This window comes from Girardinichthys multiradiatus, chromosome 24 (assembly GCF_021462225.1).
Source record: "Girardinichthys multiradiatus isolate DD_20200921_A chromosome 24, DD_fGirMul_XY1, whole genome shotgun sequence".
In the NCBI taxonomy this organism is placed as follows: Eukaryota; Metazoa; Chordata; class Actinopteri; order Cyprinodontiformes; family Goodeidae; genus Girardinichthys; species Girardinichthys multiradiatus.
The window spans coordinates 12,207,952-12,225,419 of NC_061816.1; the positions used below are offsets into that span (position 1 = coordinate 12,207,952).

The following is a 17,468-nucleotide window of genomic DNA, read 5'->3' on the forward strand; positions in this document are numbered from 1 at the left end:
TGAACATAGAAGGGCCAGTAAATTGTGAGCTTTGCCTTTTGGCTCAGACAGATTGTTGCAATGCCTGAATTTCTGCAGACAAAGGCCCAATTCTTCTGTCCACCTCCCACTCCAATCTATCATCAACGATGAACAAGATATTTAAACTCCTCTACTTGGGGCAGAAACTGACCTAGACAGAGTAGTTCACCTTTTCTCTTCCGATTGAAAACCATGATCTTGGACTTAGAGGAGCCTCTCTCGTCCTGGCTGTGAACCATTCTGTTAAACACTAATGGTAGTGACTTGAAGAAGGCAATAGAACCAAATCCTCAATAGAAACGAAAAGCAAAGATGAGATCCTAAGGTTGCCAAACCAGAAACATTCCTTTCAACAACTACACCTTAAAATCCTACTCATGAACTCCACAAATAGGATTTTAACGAAGGATTTTGGCAGCGATGGCAGAATCGAACTTGTACAGGAAACAAACTCCATTTTTGTGTCAAGTATGTGGATACAGCTCTGGCATTGGTTAAAAAAGGATAAGATAGTCATTGCAAGCAACCCAGGTACCCCGTACTTCAGAAACATCACCCACAAAATGTCTCAGGGGATTTGGTTGTAAGCCTTCTCGAGATCCATAAGACACTATCTATCTATCTATCTATCTATCTATCTATCTATCTATCTATCTATCTATCTATACAATTCTGTTTTCAAAAAGTTTTCTTCTTAGTCTGGTATACTATTCTGATCTTCAATGTTGTGTTTTCATTAGGTGTAAACAGAAAGTCATCATAATTAACAGAAATGAAGGCGTGAAAGCATCCACGTGTGTGTGTTTAATCAATATAAGGTGTTTCCAATACTGAATTGAGTAATATCACTTTATTGTAGGTCCTGGCTGTAGATCATCTCAGGGCCCATTATTTGGTATTCCGTGACACTGACTGGGACCCCAACCCCAGTATTGGGAACCACCGTTTTGAGGCAGCTCCCTGATTACCCATGAGAATTTGGGAATCACTGACATTTTGCTTATACCTCTTTATTGTGTAAGTGCAGACAACGTCCGTTTAAATATACAGCTAGCAGCCATTGTGTGTGGAAATAGTTATGATTGACAGGAAATATAATTACGAGCGTAACGCGGAGCCCGTTAAAATGATAAAGAGAAGAGGGGGAAAGGCTGACGTAAGGTGATGAGATTCTGGTGGTTGACGCCTGCGCGGGATACACTGCCTGGAACCGTTGGAGAGATTAGCAAGAAACTGCGCCTGTAGTGCGCCTCAACGGGGCGCCATATTGGCTCAAATAAGGCTAAAAGAAGTGTGCGGGCCATTTTTTCCCCTTCGTGGCCATTTTGGCTCTGGAAAGACCACTTGTCTGGACGACAGAGGGAGGAGTCTGGCATTTCTGGAAGTCGGAAAAAAAAAACAGCCAGGCAAAGCCAGTCAGCATCTTAGGCAACGTAAAACGCGAGAGCAACGAGTGGGTTTTATTACGATATTATTTTAATATTTTCCAGCACAAGCGGTCTATGCAACAGAGAAGGCTGTGGACATGATCGCGAAGGGTTTAATCTGGGTTCAGGAAACTGAAGAACGCTGCAGCCCGAGCTCATAGCGTTTTTTTTTCTCGATGGGGATAAGATAAGCCATCTGTGATACACCAACCGGTGATTCTGTCGACTGCTAGCTCGCATTAACCTAGCTTGCTAACCCTTCTCGAGAGTCCCGTTAGCTTGCGGCGAAAGGCAGCATCTCGGTCGGAGAAGGGGACGTGTCTGTGGATGCTGCCGTGTGCACAATAATCTCCACCAGTGAGGTACAAACCCGAGGCAATGTTAGAAGGGGTGTTTTTCTTCAAACGAGCAAGGAAGTCTCCACGCCCTGGGGTCTCGTCTGTGGTTACGGTTTAACCAGCCCACCAGGAGCGGAGCTCGGGAGAAGGTGGGGCCGAAGACTGACAGCCTGGGTCGCCAGCTAAATGCGGCTAACCGGCCAATTCGGTCTGTTTTAGTGGCAATTTGTGTTCCCGTTTGTTTTATTTTTTTAAGGGGTTAGCAGCTGCGAGTATCCTGGCACAGTAGTAATCTCACATAACAAAGAAATTAAGCTGACATTGATTACTTCCAAACCCCCGTGGGTGGGATTTCGTCTGGAGAGCATCCCAGCTTACCTAGATGACCATGGCGGACGACGACGTGCTTTTCGAGGATGTGTACGAGCTGTGCGAGGTGATTGGCAAGTGAGTATTGTCATAATCAGCTGGATTGCAGTCACTTTTGCATGTTCACCACATCTGGGTGAATCCTGTTTATGTCTTGGCGCACAGGTATATTAGGAGAAAGGTTCATTAGGTGGGTGAGGTCAGATTTATACCATCTTCATTGGATTTAAAGGTACTATCCAGCGGGGTATTTTCTTGCCATTAACAGATGCACACTGATGGTGTAAACACATTTGGGTAATAAAGTGTGGGGTTTTCACAGCCGGATTTCAAAAAATACAAAGTTTGTGTGAAGCACAAAGAATAAACTTTCCAATTCTGCCTTGTGTGTATTTGGGTTATTGACATCACAAGTGGCACACGCTTCAAAGTAGAAAAGTAATCCTGTATTTCTCCTTCAGTGCTGAAAATTCAGGGTATCCACCTCAAATTTGAGTGGACCAGCTAGTGTTGATAAACATTATGGCAAATGGGTGACATTTGACATATTTGAGGAAGCTTCTGAAGTATTGGAGTTGTGTTTGAATTGCAAGGTGATCATCTGTAGATCTTTAACTGGTATGGATGTATTTATATTCCTGTTAGAATTTTTCTAGCTCAAAGGTTTCTCTGCATACGTTTCAACTAAACATTCCTTTTTGCCATATCCTGCTTCAATCACCTTAAATTATTAGCAATCTGTCTTGTCTTCATCCATCTCAGTGTGGTTTGGCTCATCCACAAAACAGGACAGGCCCAGACTGCAATGAATAATCAGGAATGCAGAGAGAATAATCAGGGTTGACCTTCCCTCCATCCAGGACTTATACAGGTCTAGGGTCAGAAAAAGAGCTGCTAAAATCTCCGCCGACCCCACACACCCTGCACATAAACTGTTTAGAGTTTTACCTTCAGGCCGTCGCTACAGAGCACTGTTCACTAAAACCAGCCGCCACAGAGACAGTTTCTTCCCCCAGGCTGTTTCTCTGTTGAACATTCAATAAAGTACAAAACAACAGCATACAGATGTTGCAAATGTACCTTTTTATTAGATATGTGTATATTGTACATTGTAAATTTGTATATTCTGTAATGCAAAAACAGAACAAAAGAGCAAAGTGTACCGGAGCCAAATTCCTCATTTGTATGTACGAACTTGACAATAAAGCTGATTCTGATTCTGAAATAGTTATATTGTTTGTCAATACAGCGGCATTAGATGCATTATGAGTCCTTACTACTTTAGCTTACCTAAACAACTCCTTTTGGCTGCAGAGTGATGCTTTTCTTACTTCTTCCCTACTGCGTTGATAGGCTGCACTGCAGGACTATGCATGCTGGGGTTAACTGGTAGGATTTGGCTTTTTTTTTTTTATAAGCCTGTCAATCATTTGAAGTTGAAGTGGTGGTTGATGCAGCGGTTCTCCAGGAAACCTTATTGGGACTTGAGAATCATTTTAATAGATCCCATCTTAATTCAATAAAGGCTCACAACATATTAGCAAAACAAATAGAAAAACAAACTCTGCCAGCTTGTTTTACGATTAACAAACTGTGTCCAGAGTGGATTTGATTGGTTTAGCAGAATGGTCTTTCTAATAGCTTAAACATGAATGCGCACACAGCGGCCAAGAGGTGAATTATGTTCCCTGCAGGATGGGGAGTTTACAAGACTAAATTTGATCCTTAGTCCGATAAGATCTTGACTTACTGGTGCAATGAATGTTGTCATCCTCTGCAATAGAATTGTTTTTTTTATCTTCCATTTTTGCTTGTACCCTGATGCCCTTTATTGCAGATAATGATGTACACACACATTCCTTTGATTCTGAAAGGTTTTCTATATCATTACTAATGTTACTTGATGTGCACTCTCTCTGGAGGAACACTTTCCATAAATCAGGGTTGGTTTCTGGGCACTTTCTGCTGCTCCTGCCATTCCACTGCAGGAACCATGGCAAAATAAGGTTATAAGGGTAGCGATCTACCTCAGGAAACGGCACCAGGAGTGGAGTGTTGCAGTGGGAGGCTGCTGAACATTTTTTACTGGTTGATTTATTTATTTTTTCCCCTAATGTATTGTTTCAGTCATCTCCCAGATTAAAATCCAGTTTAACCCATTCATATTTTCTGTTAACTGTAGATTATGAAACTTGCGTAATTGGCATCTCCTTGTTGGCAAAGACATTTCAACCCTAGTGACTCATATTGAATATCGTAGTGTTTAAAATTATTAGTGGAAATATTATTAAAAAGGATGAAATGAATTTTGGACACCTGCTTTTAGTGTCTGCAGCAACCACTCCCCCCAAAGCCATTATATGTGGGCAGAAACTGAATTGCTTGAAATGCGTTGGTTTGGAAATTAATTTCACTACATTGAAACTGAAATAAATGACTTGAAACTGAATTCATTTGCTTTAAAAATGGTTTTCGTTGTATTCATAATTAAGTTTCCCTATTTTCACTTTCAGTTCTTTAATTCAGTTTCAGTTGCAAAATTTAGTTTGTTTGTGTCACAGATCCGGGTCTTTGAGGAAAGCCACAGATTAATCAAACACAGACTCGCCGTTTTACGTTTCACATCAGGTCAAACATCCTTTACGGCATTTTGAGCTGGAGCAGCGCAGCTACCATGACCTTGTCAATCACCAAGTCAAATGAGTATTTCTAAGAAGCATCATGTAAACAAATGATGGACTGTAACAGTTACCTGTAGCTATTAGCTAAAGACACCGAATTAGCATAGTGTGCCGCCGGTGTTACGGTCTGCATTTCCCCTTCAATAGGTTTAGCAGAGCAGTTATTTGACAGAGAATAATGACTAATTGCAACACTAATAAAATTGCGATAAAATATTTTAGTAACTGTTTTACAGTAATAAAGTAAAACAAGACATTCAGTCATGTAATACAGTTTTTCTTCTAAATTTGAATGTATTTACATTGCAACCATGGTATTTTCTTTCAGTGATGGCATACAATGAGAATTTTATACTGGTCTATGCCTGCTCTGGACTTTAATGTTTTGTTTTTAAAGAGGCGTATAGCTGTCAGAAGTAGGTGTATAAAGTTTTTATTTTGCACTTCTCATTTCTGTTCCCAAGTTTTGACAGCCCAAAACAAACCCCACCAAAGCTGCTTTCGAGTTGCTCACTTGTCCAAGTTTGAAATCGATGTCAAGTGTATTGTGTCTCTGAATAAGGGAAAGTAAGTATAGCATGGAAAAATATAACTTCTTCCAGTCATTATTCTTTGTTCCAATAACTACTTGCTGAATCCCTCCGGCCATTGATCCATCCGCCTGCACATCCACTTTCCTCTTTTTGCAGGTTCTTTGTTCAAAGAGTCTGTTAAAAATATCTGCAGTGCATTCACAAAAAAACACTTGTATTTATAAAGGGCAAAACATGGATTGAGAAGTCAAACTTGAGAAATTGGAGCCTGGAGAAGTAAAGAATTCTGGAAAAATGCGCTGAACACCGTCTGTAACATATTTCTTGTTTGGGTTAAATGACAAAATCGGGACCAGGATGCATTTTATTTATAATATGGCACAAGAGGAGATGAACCACTGTACCGCTGAGGCATTTGAGAGGATAACAAACTCTACCATATCAGAACTTTATACTGCACTATATAGTTGATTAAACATTAAGGGTGAATTATAACCAGCATAACATAATAGCTTTGTATTTTGCTATGTAGACCAATACAGAACTGCTTTCTATCCATCTTGAACAAACAGCTGATTGCATCGGGGTGAGGGACAGGGATTAGGATGTCTGAGAGTCAGGTAAAGACTTTGGATTTTCTCTGTAAATGGAAAAAAAATGCATCCAATTCAGCTCAACATTAAAAAAATATGGAAATAAACTCAAAGCAGCAGCTTATGCTTACATATCATTAAGGATGGGTAAATGTGTCTCTAATTTTTCCTTGCATTTAATTTCCAACAAGCTTAATGCACGTTCATAGTGATGGATGGAATCTCCTTATAGTCTGACACTACATTTGCAATGATATGATGAATTATAGACCAGGCAGCCTATAATTATATTCTGTTGCTGCAGACACAAAGTAGAGTTTTTCACATGCAGACACCACTTCTTACGCTGTGGCCAGCTTTACATTAGCTCTCATTGTTCTGATGATACTTTAGATCCAGTTATTGTCTGAAGTTGGGTTGAATGTTTTGTCGGCTCATTGAACTTAGAGAATTTCAACATAAATCTGATTTCTGTCTAAGTCATACAATGCAACATCTCCAAGGCAAATTATTGTCCTTTAGCTCAGAGCTCCTGTTTCTACCCAACTTCTTTGGCTACAAAATGATCAAAACTGCAGAAATATGTAACGACAAAGGAGCCCGCCAAATCTGACTCTCTGTTGTAGAAGCCTGAAAGAACAGCCAACATGCTGGCTTTTAGGAAATGCAGTAACTTTTAAATACCTTAGGTATCAAATCATTGAGGGTAGCACAAGCAGGCAGGTGGAGAGGAGAACTGCAGTATTGTGTTGGCTCTTTACCTGGCCCAGCACGCCCGAATCAAATGGTAGTTTTATCATTAGGCCTGTGGAGAACCTGATGAGATGCTAAGGAGGTAATTCCACCATTCAAATCAGCTGGTAGGAGCAGAGACTCATCTAAAACCTACAGGAAAATGGTCTTGAGGACTAGATTTTGACACCCCTGCTCTAAAGTCTATGCTTTGCAGGTACCATCCTATATTTCAGTGCTGGTAGTTGAATATTGTTCTCTCTACTGATAAGTATGCACAGAATATCTGCATAACCAAGCTGCAGCTGGAGAATATCCAGGTGTCACACAGTCCAGAACAATCAGAGGAGGATGAGCTTTACTTAGAAAAAGTGAAATGTCACATTAACGTCAAAGAAAAGCCCAGAAGATCCCTCTCATCCACTGAAACAGCACTTGGTGGATCAAGTGTGTTGAGTCCAGAGTGTCTTGGGCTAGAAGGAGGGGGATCATTTTTCCTCAGCAGAGGAGGAGGTGGGAGGTGAGCCTTAGGGAGATCAATGGAGACAAGTGGAGCTGGGAATGTGATGGCCCCGAGGCTATGGATATAAATAATGCTGGGAGACACTGCAGCACTCCGCCTTGTTTTTATCTTGCATTTTATTGAAGTTACCACTATAGGTGGACTGGACAGCAGGCAGGAAAACACATTTATACTGAAAATGTTTTTTAATCATTTTCAAGATTTAAAGAAACCGCTTTTAAAAGCTTTTACTCAAATTTTACCCGTAGTTTGTTTTGTGTAAGAAGCCAAAAACAACCATTATTGATATCTAGCAGGATGTTCCTTTTGAGGAGCTCAATGTAAATGAGATTGTGAATATACCACATTAACCACATGCTTATTTTGAGACTTTAGCTACACTGTTTGAAAGGCTTTGGGGTAATTTAATCAGTTTTGTCCGTAATGATTCTGTTTGAATAGGGCTTTGGTTGTTGAGAAGCACTATTAGAGTCTCCGTGCTCTTTATTTCTGCCCTGCGGTGCTCATTGCAGCCAACAATATTGCGCTGTGTGACTCAATCCAAACCAATGAATTGATCTGTCCCCTGGCTTATTGTGAGCTGGGTAATAAAGTTTCTTGTGAATATTCTAGACTCGTACAATTTCATTGATTGTCTTAACAATTGGACCTAAAGTGACATTTTCTCTTGAGAAACCTTTCCATACAGATGTTTTAGCACATCGTTTTGGTGAGATGGATGTTTTGTGAGATTTAGATCAGATTTAATTGTCGTCATAAAGCCGAATTATGTAGCACATTTTCACTTTTTTAGGTATGTCTCCACGCAGTTGGAGAAGGTCCAAAGCAGTAAAGTTGGAGTGGGTGTTTTTAGGTGGATAACCCAGAGCTCAGTTGGCCGTATGGCCATGCAGACACCTCTGTCTGCTAAAGCGTGTACAGCTGTAATTCCTGCTTAGATCAATAAAGGATCACATTACTGTCTGGGTCATGTAGGCTTCCGTTTTGCGGGGAAAGAAATCAACAGCAACCTTCCAGTTAAAGCAAAAAAAAAATCATGTTCTGACTTCCTTTCTTCAGCTTGAGTAACTAAAATGTGTACAGTATTCCTTCCAGTGGACTACAATAGTTTTGGCAAGAAATGCACTGTTTAGGAACCTCAAACAACTCTGCATTAAGGAAAATGTTGTTTCCAAGGGTTGGTTATAATGTAAATTGAGCCACATTTATCATCTGCTTAGACTGGAGCTTTTGAACCAAACTTGTCTAACGTCTAACATGGGGATACAATGCTATATTAGAAGTTATTGAATTTATAAACTTTCAAAAGAGACCGTTGATAAGTTTGTTGCCTTTTTTTTTTTTTGAGCTGAACAATGTTCCTGTTAGAAGGTGATATTACATTGGGAGAGGATGCTGGGTGTATCGGTCCATATGATCAGCCGACAGTCAGTCTGCCGGAGTTATGGGGGATTGCAATATTTGGTTAAAACCCATTGCCAGTAACCGTTACAGTACTTTCTATATAGTGTAGGAAGGTGTGAAAATTTAACTTTAACATTAACTTAAAAAGACAAAATGAATTGCCTGACATGCTATAGCGGTCAAGTATGTTAAATAAAGTTGTTTTGTTTTTTTGCAATTTTTTGCATCATAATGGTAATAAAAAGTTTTAACTTTAACAAACTTTCTGCAGATCATTGAGAACACGGTGACAGACTTAATGGTCTGTTGAAAAACGTCTCGTTTGATATCCACGAATATAACCTTAGCATATCTTAGTGGCCTACAGATCTGAAGTTCATTCTGAATTATTTGGAATAGCTAAAAGTAGCTAAAACAACAAATCCATCTTACTACATATTAGCCTAAAACCATTCTGAAGATTCCTGAACTTTTCTACAAACTCACTGTGATGTGGCATCTTTCTCCTACAGGTGAAGGAATTATTCCTGAGAACCTAACCTCAAAAAATCCAAACTATCCATTGGATAGGTGGGAACACCAATGAGACAATTAAAATTGTTTAATGCTTTCAAAGTCCTCAGTTTTTGACCCAATTGCAAGGCTTTTTAGAAGTTCAGTTTGCATAAGAAAAGTGTCTGGATTCCTTTTTTTTCTTTCAGCCAGCAGGATGCGCACCGAATGTAATGGAGTCATACTGAACTTTCTTCGGTTGTCAGAGAAAAACATAAATAAGAGCGGACATCGTCAAGGAAGGCTGGTCACGAATGTATAGCCAGTCTTGTATTTACATGGAGCAGAAAGGTGAAACGATCCAAGGAGGAGTCTGTGAAGCCTGCCACCTCGGGCTGATGTTTGATTACTGCTGCTGTCGGATGTGAGCCATGTGTGGGTGTTTGGTGTGAGCCCACCAAGTGCAGCTGCAGTGATGTCAGTAATGGCATATGCCCCCCTCCAGGCTCATATCTCTACACATTTGTGCTTCCATTTTTGTAAGGACACTTGGCTTAATGATGCCATGATGCTAAGCGTATGTACATGGTTGAATGGTTGTATAATTGATTTATTCCAGATGATTTGATTAAAAAACTGTTTAGCAGATAAAATGGCAGTTTAAGTTAGCCCAGTGTTGGAATGAAGTTCTTTTGATTTATCGGCCAACACAACAGAGGAGGTTGATGAAGGAAAATCTGACAGTGTCATCCTTGCTTGTGGTGATGGCAACACGCTAACAGGGTTCCTGTGCAGTTTGGAAAATGTGGACCCTTATTTTAGGATGGAAAAAGGAAATAGTTTGGAAAAATATTAGCATTTGCTATTCCCTTGTCTAAATATTTGGTCTTTCACTCTTTGTGTCTATCCCTTCTTCAACCCTTTCAGCCTGCGTCCTTATTTCCTCTTTGTTTCCACCTTATCCTCCTTCTTTGTCTCCTTTCTGTCTGTCTGTCTGGTCTGGTCTGATCTCAGGTGTCAGATCAGTCCTAATCATGGCATTCTTGAATGGTTGGTACCATGGATTCGTGGTAAAATTCTGTCTACCTGTTGTATGTCTCCTGTCTGTAGTTATGTCCGCTGCACCCGGCAAGACACACAGTGTTCCACGCCACTAGTTTTGAACAATTACACAATCATTTATTGTGCAGGTTTTCCAAACTGTATTATTGTTTGCATTGTTTTGTTGATCGTTTCTGGGGTTTCCACTTCAAAGCAAAGACTTTTTAACGCCGAGCTATGACATTCACCTTGAGGTGAAAGGTGCTGTGGAGACGCCTCAGTGTGTCATGTGACCTGACCTCCGTGGAGCGCAGCTGAATTACACGATTCAGATTTAAAAATAAAGCGCAGAGCTTCTGACGCAGGGGAACACCCTCTGCTGTGTCGGGTTTCATTCTCCCCTTCCATTTGTGCTGTTAATGTATGGAAAACTTGCCTTCTGTGGAAATATTTGCCAGAAATTCAAAGTGCATTTTTATATTTTTAAATGACTCCAAAGTTAGGTTTGAACTATGGAAGTAGGAAGTTTTTTTTAAATATAAAAATGCAGATGAATCCTGTACTGACGAACATTACCTGGCTAGTCTTCTCTGCACATGGAGCCGTATGGTTACCACTTCTTCCTACACTTGACAAACCCAATCTGAAAAGAAAACCTGGTAGGAATCTGCGATTGATGCTGCATCCTTCACCCCCTCAAACACCTCCCTCCTTTTACTTAATAATGGGTAAACACAGCTGCTACAGCTCATAAATCCAGAAGGGTAAAGGTCAAGAGGTCAGGTCCTGACAGGCCTCCTGCTGGTTGTAAGGGATACCATGTTGTGTTTTACAGCTTTTCATGGCCCAGAATGTCCACATGCTGCCAGTGTATTGGACATGTTAATCATTACAGCAGATGTGAGAGCAAACCCACTGCTGTTCTCACACACTCACCGCTTTTAGCATCCAGTCAGTTGACAACACTTTCTGGCAAATCCTTTAATTCAGTTTTCATTTCAGAAGTGTTGTAAAGGTAACGACTATCGCTTTGCTTCAGCCAGGAGGGATTGCTCAAGTTGTAAGAGTTCTGTTTGTGCTTTTTTTTTTTTTAAGGCTGGTAAGTCCTCTAAGGGTTGTATTCCTGGGAGATATAGAGACAGTTTTAGCAGGACTGTGTGCAGGTTTTCGGTCTGTACGAATTTGTCAGGTTTTCTCAGTTGGCCAGAAAGCAGAACCCGCTGATGTGTGATCGCTGCTCATTGTTGGAGCTTCATTGTCAAAACCGCAGTACATGCAGTTATACACCTTAGATAGTTCCCGGTGTCTGAATGGAAATGTCTTCCGATATGGATATTTTCTGATCCAGAGCATTTTTTCAAAAATGATTAAACCACTCTGCAACAGCAATACTGCTGCATTTACAGCACACACCTTACAAGACTAATCATTTACATAATAAGCCTTAGAATGATTATTTTGTGCTGAGCTGCAGAGTTGCTAAATCTGTTTGCAGACCGGACATCAGAACATATCAGTGGTTTATTACAATTTTCGCCGTTAACTCTGTTGCTTTGTTGGGATTTTAAGTCATTAATTCATGGGTGAAGCTGATGGATGGGAGAGACTGGGAGAAGGAGAATAAAACCGCTCGATGAAATATGACTTGACTGTTTCAGTGAAATAATAAAAATATTAATTTGGAATCACTTAAAGACATGTGTTTATGGATAGTTTATGAACTAAGTTGCATTTATCTGGCCAATCTTCCTCTGAAATCTCTAAAAACAAGTCATCTTTCCAAGCCCTAAGTCTATCAAAAGAATTTTCAGGGACATGTAACATAAGGAAGTTATAAAACCGAGAGATAATAACTTTCTCTCTTCTATCTTTTAGCAGCATTTTCTCCAAAGCTGAATTGGCAGGTTATGTCAATTCATTATTTTGATTTGCCCTTATAAAGCTTCTCAGGTGTTGAAGGTGTTTGAAGAAATGCTTTTCATCCAAGTGAAATTTACATGTAATTCCTGAAAAGACATACAGGTCCTTCTCAAAATATTAGCATATTGTGATAAAGTTAATTATTTTCCATAAGGTCATGATGAAAATTCAACATTCATATATTTTAGATTCATTGCACACTAACTGAAATATTCCAGGTCTTTTATTGTCTTAATACAGATGATTTTGGCATACAGCTCATGAAAACCCAAAATTCCTATCTCACAAAATTAGCATATAATTAAAAAGGTCTCTAAACGAGCTATGAACCCAATCATCTGAATCAACGAGTTAACTCTAAACACCTGCAAAAGATTCCTGAGGCCTTTAAAACTCCCAGCCTGGTTCATCACTCAAAACCCCAATCATGGGTAAGACTGACGACCTGACTGCTGTCCAGAAGGCCACTATTGACACCCTCAAGCAAGAGGGTAAGACACAGAAATAAATTTCTGAACGAATAGGCTGTTCCCAGAGTGCTGTATCAAGGCACCTCAGTGGGAAGTCTGTGGGAAGGAAAAAGTGTGGCAGAAAACGCTGCACAACGAGAAGAGGTGACCGGACCCTGAGGAAGATTGTGGAGAAGGGCCGATTCCAGACCTTGGGGGACCTGCGGAAGCAGTGGACTGAGTCTGGAGTAGAAACATCCAGAGCCACCGTGCACAGGCGTGTGCAGGAAATGGGCTACAGGTGCCGCATTCGCCAGGTCAAGCCACTTTTGAACCAGAAACAGCGGCAGAAGCGCCTGACCTGGGCTACAGAGAAGCAGCATTGGACTGTTGCGCAGTGGTCCAAAGTACTTTTTTCGGATGAAAGCAAATTCTGCATGTCATTCGGAAATCAAGGTGCCAGAGTCTGGAGGAAGACTGGGGAGAAGGAAATGCCAAAATGCCAGAAGTCCAGTGTCAAGTACCCACAGTCAGTGATGGTCTGGGGTGCCGTGTCAGCTGCTGGTGTTGGTCCACTGTGTTTTATCAAGGGCAGGGTCAATGCAGCTAGCTATCAGGAGATTTTGGAGCACTTCATGCTTCCATCTGCTGAAAAGCTTTATGGAGATGAATATTTCATTTTTCAGCACGACCTGGCACCTGCTCACAGTGCCAAAACCACTGGTAAATGGTTTACTGACCATGGTATCACTGTGCTCAATTAGCCTGCCAACTGTCCTGACCTGAACCCCATAGAGAATCTGTGGGATATTGTGAAGAGAACGTTGAGAGACTCAAGACCCAACACTCTGGATGAGCTAAAGGCCGCTATCGAAGCATCCTGGGCCTCCATAAGACCTCAGCAGTGCCACAGGCTGATTGCCTCCATGCCACGCCACGTTGAAGCAGTCATTTCTGCAAAAGGATTCCCGACCAAGTATTGAGTGCATAACCTTACATGATTATTTGAAGGTTGACGTTTTTTGTATTAAAAACACTTTTCTTTTATTGGTCGGAGGAAATATGCTAATTTTGTGAGATAGGAATTTTGGGTTTTCATGAGCTGTATGCCAAAATCATCTGTATTAAGACAATAAAAGACCTGAAATATTTCAGTTAGTGTGCAATGAATCTAAAATATATGAATGTTAAATTTTCATCATGACATTATGGAAAATAATTAACTTTATCACAATATGCTAATATTTTGAGAAGGACCTGTAAGTATGCCTGATCCTGGTAAATAAACTTCCTAAATCATTCCGAGACCTTTAGCCTTCCACAACTTAAATGTTGCGTCTGATCTTCCTGGTAGGAAAAACTGGTTGCCCCCTATTGGACTAAATAAAGATAGAGCATATGGCTCCATGCTCTTATCATGTTTTATGGATTGGGTTTTTAGTCTGTTTCAATAGTTTTCTTATCGTGTTTGACAATATGTACAAGGGAAGAGGCAAGTCATTCTTTGAGCTTCCATTTCTGTCCAATGTGGAGAGTGGTTTGTATAATAAAACGTAATGTTTCCTCTGCTGCAAATCCCAATAAAAGAGCTTAAAATTTGGACAGTTTTAGCTATTAATTGTAGCTGGTGTGCTAAAATAGCTTATTCATAATGGACACGGTTTATTTTTAGAGCAAATTAGAGCCTTTAACAACACAAGAACCACAACATTTGGATCGGGCGCGTCAATTGTTGGCCTCAGTCTGATGTCCGATCCAAGAATGGGCCTGATACCAATATTGGATTGGACTGGATCAGCCCCACCTGTGTTAACTTTTAATTGAAACTAACAGGATCTTAAAATAATTTTGCCTCTGGTCGTCTCACAAATCAGGACTCAAGCGGGCCGAATCGCACAGCTTGCATGGAGGAATCAAAACATACATGCCGCAGTGCTGACACGAACCACCACGCATAAACTATGTGGGTGTACAGCATTTGTTCCTCTAGGGAGGCAAATACATTGAGGTGGTTTTTACAGCCTTTCACATAACGCATCAGCCATTCAAGTCGAGAGGTATGACACTCTTACTTCACTGCCTGATGGTTCTGGGGCCTGCCAGCAGTAGGTTGACTTCAACTGATGGCTGAAGGATCAAACTGTTCAGGTGCATCTCAACAAATAGGAATATCATCAAAACCTTAATTGTACGTAAATTGCATATTTGACAGATTTCTGACAGACACAGTGATATATTTCAGGCCTTAATTTTGATAATGATGGCTTATAGATTTAAAAAAAACAACAATGTTTTTTAATGCAGAAATGTCCACATACTACACAGAACATACACTCCGTACTTGGTTTTGGCTCCTTTTGCATGAATTACTGCATCAGGAGCTGTGGTCCAGATAATTATCCCAGTGGATCATTTACACATGAAAAAATATTTGGAGGACATTCTCGCTTATACAATAGTACATTTTTTTTTTTTGTCATTACATTACTTGAATGTGACAATGTCACAGAGTAATGTTAAGAGGTGCACAGCGCACTACACTGATGGCTGGAGGCGGGGCTTCCAGCCGTCAGTGGGTCGGTGGAAACACAACAGGTTCCGTGCTGAGTGGAGTGGAGCCATTAAACCTAAATAGAGACAGTGGAACTTGTCCTTCAGCCTCTCGGATTTTGCATCTACTTGTCTCTAAAAAGGAGGACTTTGGACTAGAGGGTGACACGGGAGTGGATTTTCTCTCCTGTCCCATCCCGCTCCCACAGAAAAATGTCTTGTCCCATCCCGCTCCCACAGAAAAATGTCTTGTCCCATCCCAATCCCAGGCCAGCATAACGAAAAAAATCCTGTCCCGTCTCACTCCTGGTAAATTGACACCCACTCCCATTCAGAACGACTCCCACTCCTGTTTCACTCCCATTTTTGTTTTCTTCATTTAGTCTTTTGGCAATTTCTTTCTTTGAAGGACCAGTTAGGTCCCTGTTTTTAGTTGTAGTAAAGGCCAGATAAAGTAAAAAGAATAATAATGAAGAAATAATAAAATATCAAACAAGGAAACAGACCATGCCTATCTTAGTTGAATAAACAAAATGTACATAGTTGTATTTTACTTATTTATTAAGTGATCGTTTCCTTTGAACAATGACATCACTTTTATGTTTCAAGTTGCTGGAACGAAAGAAAAATGCACCTAGTAAGAGAACTGTACTTGTTGAACAAAGGGACAAAAAGGCAAAACCTTCATAATTTAGAAACTGTACCTCAATGGTTCACAGCCCTGGTCCTCAGGGACCCCTTCTCTGCAAGTTTTAGATGTGTGTCTGATCCAGAACACCTGATTTAAATTCTGACATGACCTCCTATACAGGCATCAAGAATGGAGGGTCAAACTGGACAAAATTAATACAATAAAATCATTATTAAATAAATAAATGTTGTGAATGTCCCATAAGTGAAGTAAATGTAACATGAAAGAAATGTAACATTAAAAGTGCCATTAAATTAAATGTACCATTTATTTATTCAATACATTATTAGAAACAATAAATGTACCATTATATCATGAAATAGACTATTATGCAATTAAATGTGCCACTGAATAATTAAGTATAATTTTAAAGACGGCATGACGTAATTAGTGGTACACTTAATATTTAATGATGTATTAAATAAATTGTACATTTAATGGTACATTCAATTTTTTTCTATTTCACAACATATTTATTTAATATCTTCCCTTGATGAAGCCTTTCTACGAGGTCCGCGAGGGGACATGGGGGGATTTTTTTCTTTTTTGTGTCCCCACGCAATAGTCTTTGTGTTATTTCGCAATACTTTGTGGGATAGTTTCCAAACCAGATAACTGCAAAAATGAAACAAACACTACACCCGTTTTGAGATTTATTGAGTTTTATTTTGAAATCAGCCTTAAATAAAATTATCTTCAAATCAGACTAAAAGAGTTTTTATCCACAAGCTGTCAAACAAACTACTGAACAATAATACTGCATGAAACCACATCTGTGACACTTTGTTTGCTTATTACTGCTGCATGATGTGTACTTTTTTTTGTACGCCATTAGTGTTTTTGTTTTTATCGTGATTTGAACGGTTCTTCTTATCCTAAGCATTTAATCGCATTGTTTACTGCGTGTTAACCTGCATATGACAAATAATCCATATCAATGACATATCATTGTTTGTTTTATGAGCAGTTTGTCATCTGTGCTGTTGCTCCAAAATGCCGAACGCAAAAGTATTGCGTGGAGACGCAAAAGTAATAAATTTCCCCATGTCCCCTCACGGGCTTCCGTACCTTACCTCTTAAATCTTTAGAGCACATGCAGCAATTTTGTTGGTCAGATGAGACTTGACACATGATGGTTCTTTTGGTTTAATGAATGAAGAGATGCAGGGTTGATTTAATCCAGAATCTGTTTTACAAGTGTCCCTTAATCACTGGTGAACTTGATTACAACTAAACACGTTTTACAAGCAGCAGACTGCGTGTTAACACCGCTGCATTCAACTCTCCTGAAGGTCGGTAATATTTGCGACTTTCCTGTCAGCTCTATGAGTTTAATAGATAATTCCTTATTTCTGACTTTACGTTACAAATCCAATTTTACCACGTCCAGTTCTCCACCTGCGTTTGTTCCCTCCATCCTGAACGCAGGTGGAAAACATCGATCAGAAGACCTGTTGGCTTGTGGGTTGTGTAGTTCGTTTGACCCACATTATAGTATAGGCTTCTTGGAAAAAAAACTACACAATGGCGGCGTCTTTCCAAGTTTTATTTTCTTAAAGTTTATAACAAAGTTTTACATTTCCAAAGACAATTGATCCTAGTTTATTATCCCTCCTATTGGTTAGCTCCCGCTCCCTTCTGCTCCCGTTCATTTTTTATCCTGTACCGTCCCAATCACATGATCTTTACTGATGCTGTCTCCCG

General features: G+C 40.0%; 1 protein-coding gene across 3 annotated transcripts in view; it reads left to right on the top strand.

Moving 5' to 3' along the window:
* Positions 1-1,050: 1,050 nt before the first annotated feature.
* LOC124861319 (peripheral plasma membrane protein CASK-like) overlaps positions 1,051-17,468 on the top strand; it is a 52,253-nt gene continuing 35,835 nt past the window's right edge. The window contains exon 1 of one of the 3 annotated variants that reach the window (XM_047354917.1): positions 1,051-2,233. In XM_047354917.1, the coding sequence (XP_047210873.1) occupies positions 2,169-2,233 (65 nt within the window). In that variant the 5' untranslated portion in view covers positions 1,051-2,168. The remainder of the gene's footprint in view (positions 2,234-17,468) is intronic. The other 2 variants (XM_047354916.1, XM_047354918.1) reach the window with 2 other exon arrangements.